Source organism: Apis cerana, linkage group LG10 (assembly GCF_029169275.1).
Source record: "Apis cerana isolate GH-2021 linkage group LG10, AcerK_1.0, whole genome shotgun sequence".
NCBI classification, from domain to species: domain Eukaryota; kingdom Metazoa; phylum Arthropoda; class Insecta; order Hymenoptera; family Apidae; genus Apis; species Apis cerana.
This window is the reverse complement of record NC_083861.1, coordinates 6,312,197-6,329,532: the sequence shown is the minus strand read 5'-3', so window position 1 is coordinate 6,329,532 and position 17,336 is coordinate 6,312,197. Positions and strand designations below refer to the sequence as shown.

General features: G+C 21.7%; 4 protein-coding genes across 13 annotated transcripts in view; 2 read left to right on the top strand and 2 right to left on the bottom strand.

Annotated features, from left to right (window-relative positions):
- The window catches only part of LOC108001178 (TBC1 domain family member 14-like), a 131,075-nt gene extending 119,692 nt beyond the window's left edge, over positions 1-11,383 (bottom strand). For 5 of the 9 annotated variants that reach the window (XM_062080975.1, XM_062080974.1, XM_062080971.1 and 2 more), the window contains exons 1-2: positions 4,397-11,383; positions 841-976 (exon numbers count right to left, since the gene is read on the bottom strand). In XM_062080975.1, the coding sequence (XP_061936959.1) occupies positions 9,452-11,314 (1,863 nt within the window). In that variant the 5' untranslated portion in view covers positions 11,315-11,383 and the 3' untranslated portion in view covers positions 841-976; positions 4,397-9,451. Of the gene's footprint in view, positions 1-840; positions 977-1,215; positions 1,355-4,396 lie in introns of those variants that run through there. The other 4 variants (XM_062080973.1, XM_062080976.1, XM_062080978.1 and 1 more) reach the window with 3 other exon arrangements.
- Positions 1-17,336, top strand: part of LOC108001176 (peptidyl-prolyl cis-trans isomerase E) — a 99,306-nt gene that overhangs the window by 80,300 nt on the left and 1,670 nt on the right. The window contains exon 2 of one of the 2 annotated variants that reach the window (XM_062080981.1): positions 511-815. The exons of the other annotated variant lie outside the window; for it this stretch is intronic. Within the exon in view, the coding sequence (XP_061936965.1) occupies positions 511-605 (95 nt within the window). The 3' untranslated portion in view covers positions 606-815. Of the gene's footprint in view, positions 1-510; positions 816-17,336 lie in introns of those variants that run through there. 2 annotated transcript variants of the gene reach the window in all.
- LOC108001175 (lipid droplet-regulating VLDL assembly factor AUP1) lies at positions 12,615-14,763 on the top strand. The gene is made up of 3 exons (XM_017062066.3): positions 12,615-12,864; positions 13,435-14,339; positions 14,421-14,763. The coding sequence occupies exons 1-3, from the start codon at positions 12,824-12,826 to the stop codon at positions 14,651-14,653; spliced, it is 1,179 nt and encodes a 392-aa protein (XP_016917555.1). The 5' UTR covers positions 12,615-12,823; the 3' UTR covers positions 14,654-14,763.
- LOC108001174 (succinate-semialdehyde dehydrogenase, mitochondrial) lies at positions 14,647-17,316 on the bottom strand. The gene is made up of 2 exons (XM_017062065.3): positions 17,162-17,316; positions 14,647-16,937 (listed from the first exon to the last, which is right to left on the bottom strand). The coding sequence occupies exon 2, from the start codon at positions 16,913-16,915 to the stop codon at positions 15,404-15,406; it is 1,512 nt and encodes a 503-aa protein (XP_016917554.1). The 5' UTR covers positions 16,916-16,937; positions 17,162-17,316; the 3' UTR covers positions 14,647-15,403.

Genomic DNA, 17,336 nt, shown 5'->3' with positions numbered 1-17,336 from the left:
CTTTTTTTTTTCTCCTTTCTGTGATCGAATTTTCGTGAAAATTTATACATATTTTTGATAAAATTTAATTGAATTATTATTACGATATATGTTTATAACTGTATATGTTTATAATATATATATAACGATCGTGAAATATATATAACGATTTGGAAATTAATTTAAAAATTATTAAACAAATCTATCGCGAAGCTTAAATTTTACAACGTACTATTTAATCGACCTAGTTTAAAATTCGAGCACATTAATTCCGAAAACATTCGCTATCGATAGAACTTTCAAGACAAGAAGAGAAGGAAGATAGAGAAAGGGAATTCTACAAGTTTATTTAATACTTGTAATATAACTAAAAATGTGATAAACATTCACGTTTGTGATGTATGGAAATAAATAAGATGCATTACGTTAAATCATACGTTCTGGATAGGATTAACTCCCCTAATTTATTAACTTCGTTTCTAACTAGGGTGGCTCAAATCCTCATGACTTGGAGTTAACGTTGTTTTGCAGGGCAAATCTCATATGGGGATACTACGCTAAATCATCTTGTGGTTAAAGCACAAGTGATATGTACATACTGTATATTTACAATTATTAGTGATTAATATATTTTATGTATACTTTGTATATATTATATATCACAGAAAGAATAATAAATAATTGCAATATCGATAAAAAATAATTGAGAATATATATATATATATATCTTATGATACAACATCTTATATTAATAGATAATATAAGATCGAATATATATATACTACGAATTGAATACTACGAATAACAGATGATATATTCAATAAATATATTATAACAAAATTACATATATATGTAACTTACATACAATGCTGTCCTGTCTCCGAAGATAGGAATATCAAGATTAAAAAATCAGATTCATTGTGTAGACAACAATTTATGTATGAATCTCTTCCTTTTGGTGGTGCTCACTTTAATAATAATTTTCCATGAAAGTTATCTGTCGAAAATAAATTACACAAATTAATGCTTTAAAAAAGGAAATTGATATAATTTGATATAACTTAAACTTATCTCTAATAATATCAATTATTACAATTATAGGTTATAATTTAAACTCATAAGACGCGGTATAATGAAATTGAAATGACGCATTCCAATATATAAATGTTTAAATGCAAATATAGACTATAAATATCAATTAGAAAATTATTATTTATGTGATATTCGTACACTTACATGAAAAAGACGCAAATAAACGATTTTTTTTAAATAACTATCATTTATTAATGGAAACACAATTAAAATTAGAAACTGAACACTACGAACAAATATCCGTGCACAATGGCGACTGATTCGTGCGACCGTACAGCACATCTACTGCCACCTATTGGATAATTTCTAAAATTTTTTCGTTTCGCATTCTTTTCAAATTGGCGGTACGAATTTTTAAAATTGATAATACGTACAACAAGATAAATATTTCATTAAGATATTATTAAATATTATAAATCTATTAATTACAAAATACATAAAAAAAATTAGAATTATTATTTAACGCAAATTTTTATTGTATATTTTTGAAAGTTTAAAATTTTCTTACTATATTTGGTATATTTTCGACATTGTCAAAAGGAAAGAATTATTTACATTAAAATTAAATGAAATTAAAAATATGATAAAAAATATAGAATTTTAAATTACATTCACTTAATACATAAAGAATTTATATAAAAAATATTATTGATGAAATACTGAATAGTTTTTTTGAATAATGAAATTGAAATGACGCATTCCAATACATAAATGTTTAAATGCAAATATAGACTATAAATATCAATTAGAAAATTATTATTTATGTGATATTCGTACACTTACATGAAAAAGACGCAAATAAACGATTTTTTTTAAATAACTATCATTTATTAATGAAAACACAAATTAAAATTAAAAACTGAACACTACGAACAAATATCCGTGCACAATGGCGACTGATTCGTGCGACCGTACAGCACACCTACTGCCATCTATTGGATAATTTCTAAAATTTTTTCGTTTCGCATTCTTTTCAAATTGGCGGTACGAATTTTTAAAATTGATAATACGTACAACAAGATAAATATTTCATTAAGATATTATTAAATATTAGAGATCTATTAATTACAAAATACATAAAAAAAATTAGAATTATTATTTAATGCAAATTTTTATTGTATATTTTTGAAAGTTTAAAATTTTCTTACTATATTTGGTATATTTTCGACATTGTCAAAAGGAAAGAATTATTTACATTAAAATTAAATGAAATTAAAAATATGATAAAAAATATAGAATTTTAAATTACATTCACTTAATACATAAAGAATTTATATAAAAAATATTATTGATGAAATACTGAATAGTTTTTTTGAATAATGAAATTGAAATGACGCATTCCAATACATAAATGTTTAAATGCAAATATAGACTATAAATATCAATATTATTTATGTGATATTCGTACACTTACATGAAAAAGACGCAAATAAACGATTTTTTTTAAATAACTATCATTTATTAATGGAAACACAATTAAAATTAGAAACTGAACACTACGAACAAATATCCGTGCACAATGGCGACTGATTCGTGCGACCGTACAGCACACCTACTGCCATCTATTGGATAATTTCTAAAATTTTTTCGTTTCGCATTCTTTTCAAATTGGCGGTACGAATTTTTAAAATTGATAATACGTACAACAAGATAAATATTTCATTAAGATATTATTAAATATTAGAGATCTATTAATTACAAAATACATAAAAAAAATTAGAATTATTATTTAATGCAAATTTTTATTGTATATTTTTGAAAGTTTAAAATTTTCTTACTATATTTGGTATATTTTCGACATTGTCAAAAGGAAAGAATTATTTACATTAAAATTAAATGAAATTAAAAATATGATAAAAAATATATAATTTTAAATTACATTCACTTAATACATAAAGAATTTATATAAAAAATATTATTGATGAAATACTGAATAGTTTTTTTGAATAATGAAATTGAAATGACGCATTCCAATACATAAATGTTTAAATGCAAATATAGACTATAAATATCAATTAGAAAATTATTATTTATGTGATATTCGTACACTTACATGAAAAAGACGCAAATAAACGATTTTTTTTAAATAACTATCATTTATTAATGAAAACACAAATTAAAATTAAAAACTGAACACTACGAACAAATATCCGTGCACAATGGCGACTGATTCGTGCGACCGTACAGCACACCTACTGCCATCTATTGGATAATTTCTAAAATTTTTTCGTTTCGCATTCTTTTCAAATTGGCGGTACGAATTTTTAAAATTGATAATACGTACAACAAGATAAATATTTCATTAAGATATTATTAAATATTAGAGATCTATTAATTACAAAATACATAAAAAAAATTAGAATTATTATTTAATGCAAATTTTTATTGTATATTTTTGAAAGTTTAAAATTTTCTTACTATATTTGGTATATTTTCGACATTGTCAAAAGGAAAGAATTATTTACATTAAAATTAAATGAAATTAAAAATATGATAAAAAATATAGAATTTTAAATTACATTCACTTAATACATAAAGAATTTATATAAAAAATATTATTGATGAAATACTGAATAGTTTTTTTGAATAATGAAATTGAAATGACGCATTCCAATACATAAATGTTTAAATGCAAATATAGACTATAAATATCAATTAGAAAATTATTATTTATATGATATTCGTACACTTATATAAAAAAGACGCAAATAAACGATTTTTTTTAAATAACTATCATTTATTAACGGAAACACAATTAAAATTAAAAACTGAACACTACGAACAAATATCCGTGCACAATGGCGACTGATTCGTGCGACCGTACAGCACACCTACTGCCATCTATTGGATAATTTTTAAAACTTTCCGTTTTGCATTTTTTTCAAATTGACAATACAAATTTTTAAAACTGATAATATGTACAACAAGATAAATATTTCATTAAAATATTATTAAATATTAGAGATCTATTAATTACAAAATACATAAAAAAAATTAGAATTATTATTTAATGCAAATTTTTATTGTATATTTTTGAAAGTTTAAAATTTTCTTACTATATTTATTTTCGACATTATCAAAAGGAAAGAATTATTTACATTAAAATTAAATGAAATTAAAAATATGATAAAAAATATAAAATTCTGAATTACATTCACTTAATATATAAAGAATTTATATAAAAAATATTATTGATGAGATACTGAATGTTTTTTTGAATAATGAAATTGAAATGACGCATTCCAATACATAAATGTTTAAATGCAAATATAGACTATAAATATCAATTAGAAAATTATTATTTATGTGATATTCGTACACTTACATGAAAAAGACGCAAATAAACGATTTTTTTTAAATAACTATCATTTATTAACGGAAACACAATTAAAATTAAAAACTGAACACTACGAACAAATATACGTACACAATAGCGACTGATTTGTGCGACCGTACACCTGCTGCCATCTACTGGATAATTTTTAAAACTTTTCGTTTTGCATTCTTTTCAAATTGGCGGTACGAATTTTTAAAATTGATAATACATACAACAAGATAAATATTTCATTAAGATATTATTAAATATTATAAATCTATTAATTACAAAATATATATAAAATATATAATTATTTGTTACTATATATAGTTACTATATATTTGTTACTATATTTAGTATATTTTCAATATTATCAAAAGGAAAGAATTATTTGCATTAAAATTAAATGAAATTAAAAATATGATAGAAAATATAGAATTCTGAATTACATTCACTTAATATAATATAAAGAATTTATATAAAAAATATTATTGATGAGATATTGAATAAAGTTTTTTTTAAATGTTTTATTCATCAAAATTATAATTTTATATCATATAAAATATTACCAATTTAGTAAAATAATATTTACAAAGATAGCAAAATCTCTATTCATCAAAAAATTTATAATTATAAATAATATATATATTATGATAAAAAAAAATAAAGAAATAATAAATATGAATATTGTATTTTAAAATGTAATTTTATTCGTATGCAAACAAAAATGATCCATATGTCGCTGGTATCATTTAGAGTATAATAACATACACGCACATTTATATAATTTCACATGTTATCCATTATAAAAATTGTTGTTACATCATTGCAATAAATAGAATTAAATTATTTTATTTCTTATTTTTAAGTTTCAAAGCAAGCACGCTCTTATATACAAAATATTTTTCATAATATTAATATTAGATATATTCGAAGAGATATGAGTATGAAAATTCAAGAAAAATTTTAAAATATGTAATTTGTTCATTTTTGGGAACATTAAATTTCCACAAAAATTTCTCTATGCGCACTTCTGAGTAAAAATTTCATACAGACAGTTCCTTAATATGTTGATATCACTAATTATAATTATAATTTTATATCATTATTAATGTGCATAATTCACAAAATAAATACTGAGTTCAATTTTTTACAAAATATATATTAGGATATCGCATTTAAGGTAAAGGTACACGATAAAATGCGTAAAAAATATACAATGAGTTCCTCTATCGAGAGGCACTAACGACAAGGAACACAGAATTGTCGCATATAGATCATACATAATTATTCGTTCATTCGTATATAGATATCAAATTTTGCACTCAGAAAATTCTTCTTTATCATTTATCACTTATTAGGCATTTTAATATTAATTTTTATTAAATAATGAAATCGAGAGCATAAGATATGTGTAAGTATAAGGATATTCTCTTTCGTATAAATATAATAATCATATGTCGATTTTTAATATATTTCAACATTTATCTACTAACAAAATTTAATTATATAATATCAGATACATAATTTTTTTAAATATTCGATAAAATATCGAATCATTTATTTCGTTGAATTATTTTTAATACTGATATATTATACTAAAATTGCACACAAATGATACTTAATAATTTCATTTTTAATGGTATTAAGATAAATATAATATGTGACATTAAAGATTTTATGATTCTTCATAAAAGTTTATGATATTATACATAACAAAGTTATGATATTTACATAATATTTGTAGATTCCCTTACATTATCTCAATATAATTCATACAAGCTTACAACACATTTACATACAATACACATACATTCAATTTTTTTAAGCTAGTTTAATTATTTCATTCTATAATTATAGAACATATGATTAAGAAGATATAAAGAAATTCTAAAAAAAGATTCTATAGCTTGATAATGATGATCATAGTAATTAAAAAAAAAAAATATAGATTATAATACAACATATACATATTCTTTTGTTCTTTATTAATACAACCACTAAATGGTTGGCACATCATTAAATGTTTTTATAGAAATAGAAACACGCACTTATATGTTGTATTATATGTTAATTTATGAATAAGAAAAAAAATGTAAGAAAAGATTTAATTTCATATAAAAAATTACAAATACATTAATATATGTAGAATATATTTTATATATATTTGGCATATATTATAAAATTAATATTAATAATAGATTTTAAATTATTAATATATGGCATTGATGTCATAGAAAAAATAAAATTTGAAATCAATATTAAATCATAATTTCTAATAAAAAATAATTAAAATTAAACATTTCTTACTAGTGTTTTATGTTTTAATAACATTTTTTTTGTTATTATATTTCAACAATAGAATTTATCAATTATATGAACGTAAATATGTGAACATATTTCTATATATAGAGACAAAAAGCAAATATAAATATGTTTATCTATAATTTCATATTACATTTCATATTATATAATTTCATAATTATTAATTTATAATTTCATATTATTCTTGAAGAATAATTTATATTTATTTACAATTATTAAATTGTATTTATTAATGTAAATATCTATTAGGAAAAAGGCTAAATCGTTGAGTAATCAATTAATTCGAATAGTGGATGGAATAAGAGTATTGTCAATTAAAAATTAGATTATCACGGACTTCTAAGAGATTCCGAGTTCGTATATTTAATTCTCCACTATTCTTAATATTGTTCATTAAAATTTTCTTAAAAAAAAAAAAAAAAAAAGAATATCAAATTCAAATATAATTTTATATTTTATAGTTATTAATTATTATATATTTTATATGTATATTTATTTAAATTTATTATATATATTAAGATAATTAGAGCATATAATATTTAAGATTTATTAAAGCATTAAGCCATGTTATAAAATTATTGCAATGTGCTTGTATTTGGAAATATTTTTATGTATAGTATTCAACATTGACATTAACTATATAATATTCTGTATATTGTTTTCAAATTATTATTAATCTTTTATAAAGATTATAACAGATATGAAAATTATTTTTTTAATATTTAATGAAATAAATATTATACAACAAGCACATACAATAAGCTTACAATAGCTAAATTGTAAAAAAATACGATTATAATAAAGCTTAATAATTAAAAAAATTATAATTTCTTGAATTTGAATATATTCCTTTTATGGTTAAAAACCATTCAAAGAATATTTATTTTATATATATTTTTATATAAGAGTTTAACAAATAAAATATTATATGCCAATTAGTAGCAAAAGAAATTTATGAATATTCATATCATTTAATAATAATCGATATTAATATTGTAATTTTTAAATATTTTTTATAATTTATAATTCTTAAATATTCTATTTTTTGTGCATATAATAATAAAATAATCTTTAAAATATTGCTATATCATTAATTTTTACACATATATAAATAGATAAAATATAATTTGTTATAATAACAAATAATAAAAAAAATATTGCAAATAAGATGATAGTAAATAGATATTATTTATCTTTATTAATTTTTGAAATATTATTTATAAGTAAATAACATAATAATAAAGCTTTAACATAATTTTATATTATTTAATTCATTAGTACGTTAGATACTTCTAGAGATTTTATATTATTTACTTTTAGAGATTTCTGAATTCATCACATAATTTATATCACGAAAAAATTAAATTTCTTCAAAATTATAATCGTTTAAGTTATTATTATTAATTAAATTGAAATTATTTCACATATGAATAAATGTTTTATATTGAGAATACATAAATATCATTAAAGATTTATTAATTAATAATTATAAATGAAATATAATATATTTCTCAAAAAATATTTTAATTATTTTTTTTTTTTAATGATTCTATTTGCACTAGTCATTTTTTAAATCAAAGATGTTGAAGTTAACAGTATATTTTTTGAATACTATTATGTGGCACATGATATTATTTATTTTATATATTTTGTCATATTTTTTTTAATGTATTTATTATTAATTTAATAAATATTTGGATATTTTCAAATAAAATTTTACTTGTTTATAATAATATGAGAATTTGACTGGTAAATATATTTAAGCATATAGAGCATTTTTATTTAGAGTATTTTTTTTTTTGATGCATCGCAGTTAATAGTAAAAAGATATCTCAAAATATGTTAAAATATATTACAATATGTATATATTATAATATATTTTCATAAATGTTTATTTATAAATCACTATTTGTGAAATATATTTAATAATGAAATTATGAAAATATTTTTAGATTGCAATTATTTAAAAAAAATCAAAAATATATAAATTTAATTTCTGAATGAAATAAAAATTTTATAAATATAAAAAAATGAGTTAAATTTAATAATATAGATATTAATAATTTTATTCTCTATTAACTTTTATAAAAAGTACTTCAAAAATTACATATTTTAATTTTTAAATATAAAATATAATAAATATATATATTATATTTAAAAATTATATGTATATATTTGTTTATCAAATTTTATCCAATTATATCTTTCTTTTATTTTTTCATTCTCATTAAAGATAAAATAGCAGAATATATGCCTTGTTTGTTACATAACTTATTAAAATATGTCCATAATTTTATGGGAAGCTCTTGCTTTTTTTATGTTTTAAATGTACAGAACAGTACATCTTTCATTTATCAAATTAACAGCATTATGTAATTTATATAGTAAAATTTAATACAAATTAATTTTTTTTAATATTTTTTTCTATGTACAGATGAAAAATCAAATTATCTCAAAAATTTCAGTTATTTATTGAGTTTTTTTTTTTAGACAGATTTTTAATATTCATTTAGAAAAACAAAATGTTTATTTAAAAAAGCAAAATAAAATTTTAAAATTGTTATGAATTTATATAAATCTTTAATCTTTAAAATTTATATAAATAATATTTAAATTTTTTTCATTATATGAGAAAATATCTTTTATAAATGATAATAACAAAAATAGTACTTGAGATTCGTTCTTTCCTTTTTACTTTTTCACATTATTTTTCTACATTCTTCATCATAATTCACAAAATTATAATGAAGAAAATTGAACTAACATTTGTTGGAACGTTGTTGTTCCAACAGTTGTAGACATTTGACTAATACTGTTGAATAAAGCTTCTGCTTGTAAAGTTTCTGGCAACCTTGTAAGAAATTGTGCTCCATGCACAAAATCCATTTTTAATAATTCTTCTTGATATAGATGTAATACACCAAGTGCTGTTCTAAAAAGGAACTCATCTCCATCTCTAAGAAAAACATCCCAGATTCTACATGCCACATCCAGAGGCATTGCCTTAGCATATATAGTATACAACCAATCTAATAAATATAAATCTGGACTAAGACCAGCTACTGTAAAATGAGAAAAAATTTTTGGTAATTTATGTGCAAGTGCACTAGAATATACTTTATAATAAATATCCATTTGTTTCTGATTTAATGTAAAAGCAGCTCTATGACAAGGATTATTCAATAAATTAGCAAAGCAAGTAAAGGCATCTGGAGCTTCCATATTTAATGATAATACTGCTCCCACAAAACTCATACCTTGTACATAACCTACATCAGGTCTATAAACAGCATAGGCTGCTAAAATACCTTGAAGACTATTAGATAATGGTCCACCTTCTTGAAAGACACATAAAGTAGGAAAAGTACGAAATACATCTAATTTAATTGCAGCTAATGTTTCACTTATAGGACTCGATATTGCTCTTTCCAAACATATATTATAAAGATGTGTTGTTATATTTAAATTATTTGGAATTGCTAATTTCCACACTTTACCACGGACACTAGGTGGAAGACCACGCCACCACAATTCACGTACTTTTTTTGTATTTTTAATATTTTCAAATTTAGAAAGAATATGTACATTCCAAGTATGAGAATCTTCTGCTAATCTTTCTTCTTCCTTAAGTTGCAATTCTCTTTGATGCTTACGTTCTTTTTCTTCTCGTAACTCGCGTTTTCTTGCTGCTTCTAGAATAGCACTATATTGTTTACGATGACGTTCCTCTTCAATTGCATTTTTAGCTGGTAGATTAGCAGGTCTTGGTTGTTGAATTAAAGCTAAACTTCCGCCTATTTTATCTATGTTTCTTGATGGGCTACTAGTAGGTGTAGATTGTTGAGAATCTTTATTTTTCCATGAAAATACATTTTTTGAAAAAAGAGTATTTAATCCCCAACGCTTAGATTTTTCAGTCCTTTCTATAACTTGTTGATCATCAGAACCCAAAAAACTTCCAGAAGGAGAAACTTCACTAAGGGAAGACACTGTACTGCTACAAGAACGTGGCAAACTGTTTCTTGGACTACTGTTTGCACTACCACTTTCCAATCTTATATATTTATCTTCATCAACTTTAAAATTATCATTTAAAGAATCTTCTTTATAATCACAAGAAGAATCTAAATATTGAGATTTATAATCCAATTGTGATTCATTAGATTCTTCCAAAGAATATATTTGTTTTGTAGTGGGATTATAAGCTAAAGACATACTTTCCAATGCATGATTTAAACTAGTTCCAGCAACACCTACAGATACTACATTGCCAGCATCATACCATTTATTTTCTCGAATATGGACACATAATGCTTTAGTTTTTACAGCAGGTATTGAAGCTACATCACATGCCAAAGCTTCATTGATATTCACACTGTTACAGGATATAGAACTTCCATTCAATGATACTAATTGTTGTTTACCAATTTTTGGAACAATGTTATTTGCAATGTAGCAGTTAGAATCCCGTCCAGCAACTTTTAATACTTGATAATTATTAGACATATTTCCATAACGAGACACAATACATGGAGATACATTTTGTGATGAAATAGAATGATGATTATTTCCATTTAAATGGTTAGATATAGGATTCTTCATGATTGATATCTGTTTTCTAACCTTATCAATATATTAAATATTTCTTTAATAAGAAACCAACAAATATTTAATTTCTTATGTATATTTATGGATTTGAATTTATACATATTTTCTCATTAATTTTTAATAATATTATATATATACATCATCAATATTCGTAAAGTTAACGATGTTCCGATGAAATAATACCCATGTACAAAATCTCATTATTTTGGTATAATTTTTTTATAACATAGAAATTTTTGTGGATAGATATCAATTATCTTATTAATTCTATCCTGTTATAATATTAACAAACAAATAAATTCCATATAATCCAAATAAATCTCATATATTTTCATTAAACAAATTGATTATAATGAAAAAAATATTTTCAATTTTTACATTCATAACTTTTTTGGTTGTCTCACAAAAAATTAAAAAAGATCAGATTTGATTTTCACACAATAATAATAACATACATGATTATAAAATGATATAATTCAATTGATAAATATTTATAATTAATATTTCAATTGATGTTGTATGAGTAATTTATATACACTGCCTAAAATTAACAATTATATGTATCTATGTTCAATAATATATATTCATGGAATTTTATGTTCTATTTTTGTTCTTACTTATTTATGCAATAAAAATAATTAATATTTTCAATTGATGTTTTCGAACGAAAATATTTTTTTAATAACTTTAATTACTTTTAATAATTTTACAAATTACGAAGAAAATTTATCCCGTACACGATCACTGATCTTTACTACTATACTAACGAATCACGTGATTACATTACTTCCCATTGTTAAATTAATAGTAATTTTTTTATTTTTATTCATAAATTTATTAATGCATAATATTATATCATTATTCCATTTACAATTTAATTCCTATTTATTATTTAATATAAAATAAATATAAAAAATATTACATATATCTAATATATTTAGTATTCAAGTTAAAATATTTTTTATTAATACAAATATATTACAAAAAGTAATATAAAAATAAAGTATAAAATAAAAATATATGTTTCTTTTAAAAATATGGAATATTTAAAAAGACGAAATTTTAATCAAATTTCGATAATCATTAACCATTTTAACTATTATTAAATATTTATTATTTTTAAATAGTATATATCTATATTAAATATTTTTCCATTTCACATGTAAACAATCAAAATCAATTTTAGATATTTATAACTAATCACATTATAAAGTATATAATAAAGATCATATAAAATAAAAACACATGATATTCGTATATGATTTTCGTAATTGAAAATTGTACTTTAATTTGAAATAAAAATCCCTAGAATATTATGTCAAAACAGCTGATTACAGAAACTGATGAAAACGAAAATTCGTATTAATTGAAAAGCGACTGAAAAGTAGGTTAAAAAAGGTCAAATATCAGTCGTGTCATTGTCAAGTTTCAATATAATTATTTCAGTGAACGTACAATTGTCAAGCGTGAATTTTTCAACTTAACAGATGTTTATTGTAAGAAATGTCACAAATTGATATTCAGGATTTATTTGATAAAAGCAGGTAAAATAATCATTTGTAAACAATAAATTTAAATATTATTTTATGAATAATTATAACATTTCATAATTTCTTTTAACAATAAATATAATTTAATTTTTAATAATGATATCGAAATAAATGTAAAAATTTTTGAATAATTTATTTTTTATAATTAACATATGTTTCCTCTATAAAAATATTTTAAATATTATTTAAACTTAATATTTTTGAAATTGAAAAATACAATTTCCATGTAATATCTTAATTAATATCATAATTAATATAAAAATATAATATTATAAATTATATGATAAATTGATTTATATATAACATTATATTGCATAAGAATATAATTATATATTATTTCATAATAACATAGATATAAAAAGATATTTAATATTGATATTTATAAGATATTTATAAATTATACTTATAATAAATTAATGTATCATAATAATTATTATTAATTGAAATATTTTTTATGTATATTTATAAATTTTGTTTTTTCTAAATATAATTAAATATTGTTATCATTAATAATAATATTAATTTAAATATTATTATAACATTAAAATTAAATGTATTATTTAGATTTCCCAGTGGTTGGCGGCTTGTATTTATATTTTTATATACTCCAGTGGGTATTTTACTTGTATTACTACGGTTATTAATTGCTTTACAACTTTGGCTTGTTGCAATATTATTACCTGATTGTAATACTCTTCGAACATTCTTAAATCATGGATTTAGTTTTGCTTTTGGTATCTTGGTGAAGATTCCTGAAGGTGAAGTAAAAGATAAACAATCAAGAATTATAATTAGTAATAATGTTTCTGTCTTGGATCATTTTGCTTTGTATAAAGCTACACAAGCATTAACTCCTACTATGTGGGAGATACCTACTGCCATGAACAATGCATTAGGTTTACAAGTGATGGATATGAGTAGCAAAGAAGCTCTAATCGCCAATATGAAACAATTTCTTTCTATATCAAATTGCAGCATTGCAATTCAACCTGAATTTGGTATAACCAATAGTCGTGTAGCTTTGTTAAAATTTAATTCTTGGCCATTTACTATAAAAGCATCTGTTCAACCAGTTGCAATTAAAGCATGGAGACCAGAATTTACATCCATCCATCTTACCTCATTAACATCTAGATGGTGGATAGATGTATTTTGGTTTATGTTTGTTCCTTATACAGTCTTCACATTTAAGTACCTGAAAATCAAGCAAAATCCAGATTGTGAAGTATTAGTACGAGAAGTAGAAAAAGATATAGCAACTAGTCTTGGACTTCAAACAAGTTCTCATACTGTATCAGATAAAATAGAATTTGAAAAGCGCTATATTCTGGAAAAAACACAAAATAGAAGATTTGATAGAAATTCTCCAAATTCACAAGTTATACATAGTATTGAAATACAGAGAATGGTTCGACAAGTCAGTGAAGTCCTTCCATTAGTCCCTCATAATGTGATTTTAAGAGATCTTTGTATGTAAATAATTATTAATTCATATATTATATTGATAACATTTAATCTTCAATATTCTAATTTATTAATATTTATTTTAGTGAAAACACGCAATGTTGATATTACAATTGCCAATATATTGGATGGCATAGTTACTTATACTCCAGATTCATCTCAAACTATTATGCGATCAGCACCATTAAATCAATTGCAAAAAAGCACAGTTAAAGATAACAGTAATTTAGGATCTTCTTCCTTTCAGGAAAGAAAAGCTAAAATGATAAGAGAAGCTAGGGAAAGGTATATTCAAAAACATGGACTTAAAAATTGCTGACATTCTCATTACATTTTATTCTGGTTATTATATCTTGATTATAAATATCTAACATTTTGCCGTATGTATATTTACTATTACATACTGTGAATATAATTTTATTTCAAAAATATACTTGTATATCTTTACAATTTCCTATCCTTTGTATTATAAAATCTAAATTTTGGAAGACAATATTTTCAATCAGTAATATATTTCATAAATTATTAATAATATAAAAAATAATTTTTATATAAATTCTTATATAATTAAAATAAAATTTATTTATATATTGGTTATATATCAGAATGAAAATATATAATATATTATCATAATATATCATTTTATTAACTTAAAAAAACTTTATTTAATCTTTTCTTAAATCTTGATATATGACTTGATATATGAAAAATTAATAAATTAAAAAAAATTTACAAAAAATATATAGAAAAATATACTATATTTACATATCATTACTTACAATATATTATTTGTATATAATATAGTATTATAACTTACAAACTATTGGAAGACGTTCAATTTTATAAAAAAAATTACTATGTTTAATTATTTTAAATTATTCTAAATTATCTTTCAAAAACATAAAAGATGTTCAAAATTTTTATCTACTTTAATATTTATAAAAATAAGTTGAATTAATATTTGGTATGTAATATTCTTTAAGATATTATTATACTAAATAAATTAAACAAATTGTTCTATGAAATATATATTATATAATATATATAAAATTGTATATGTATATCTTCGTTAATATTTAAGATTTCCAATACATACATATTTTATCTCAAGAAAATCTTCAATACCATGCTTAGAACCTTCTCTTCCTAAACCTGATTCTTTTATACCTCCAAAAGCAGCTTCTGCAGTAGAAATTAATCCTTCATTTACACCAATCATTCCAACTTCTAATTTTTTTGCTACTCTAAATATTTGTGATAGATCTTGAGAATAAAAATATCCAGCTAAACCAACAGATACATTATTAGATTTTTGTACAACTTCATCTTCAGTATCAAACTTATATACAACAGCTACTGGACCAAAAATTTCTCGATTATATATTTCCATTTCCTTAGTAACTCCTGTTATAAGTGTAGGAGCATAAAATAATGGCCCTAATTCAGGCAATGGTGTACCACCACAATGTAATTTTGCTCCTTTTTTTACAGCATCAGTAACTAATGCATGTATTAAATCTAATTGACTTTTTTTAGTCAGAGGACCATGTGTAATGTCTTTCTTACTACCATCACCCATTCTAATTTCAGTTTTAATTTTTGATAGCAACATTTCTACAAATTGATCAAATTTGCTATTCTGTATAAAAAACCTGTTTGCAGATACACATGTCTGACCACAATTACGAAATTTACTTGCCATAGCACCTTTTATAGCTAAATCTATATCTGCAGAATCGAAAACAATAAATGATGCATTACCTCCTAATTCAAGGCAAAGCCGCTTTACATTTGAAGCACATTGTTGATATAAAATTTTTCCAACATTTGTTGAACCAGTAAATGATAAAACTCTTGTATTAAAATTTTCACATAATTCTTTACCAACAACAGGAGAATTTTTTTGACTTGTTGTAATTACATTTATTGTTCCTTGAGGAAAACCTGCTTTTTCTGCAAGATCAACTAATGCTAAAGCAATAAGAGGTGTATCTTCTGATGGTTTAATTATACAGGTACATCCAACAGCAAGAGCAGCAGCTGCTTTACGTGTAATCATAGCAAATGGAAAATTCCATGGTGTAATTAAAGCAGCAACGCCAATTGGTTCTTTCCATAATAAAAGATTTCTATTAGATATTGGTGCTTGCAATATTTCTCCTTCAATTCTTCTAGCTTCTTCTGAAAACCATTCAATATATGAATTTCCATATCTGATTTCATCTTTAGATTCAGCAATAGACTTCCCATTTTCTTTGGTTAAAATTTTTGCTAAATCTTCTGAATGTTTCACAATTAGATTGTACCAATTTCTAAGTAAATGACTTCGTTCCTTTGCTGTTGTTTTCTTAAATGATTTAAAAGCTTCAAATGCTGAATTAATTGCTAACTTTGTATCTTCAACATCCATATCAGGAACATTTCTAATAATAGATTTATCAATTGGATTATAAACAGGAAAAGTTTGCTGTTTTATTGCTGATACCCATTTTCCATTTATATATGCTAAATCTTTTAAAAGATGCATTGATCGATTTAATGAAGGAATATAATATAAAATATTTCTTTGTAATATATGCATACTTGAAAATTGGAATAGTAATCTGTAATTAAATTATTTTTAAAAATTTAAAAAAAACTACATTATCTATTAATAAAAAAACATGTTATCTTATTAATTAATATAATATTATTATAATATATATATAATATATATATTTTTTAACTAAATATAACATTATAAAATATTAACTTATAAAAGTAATTAATGATTTATAATTTTATATATTAAAATGTTGTAGTATATGAATATTGACAAAATAATTACCTTTGAATAAAATGGATATAAGACAATTTATAATATCTAATATCTTTGATGTAATGTTCTTTTATAAATAACTAAACTTTTAAATAATGATACCAATTTATTCTATCAATTTTGTCGCTACTGATTTACTTATATAACTCACCACTACTTTATTCTGATTAAAGCTAGTATGTAG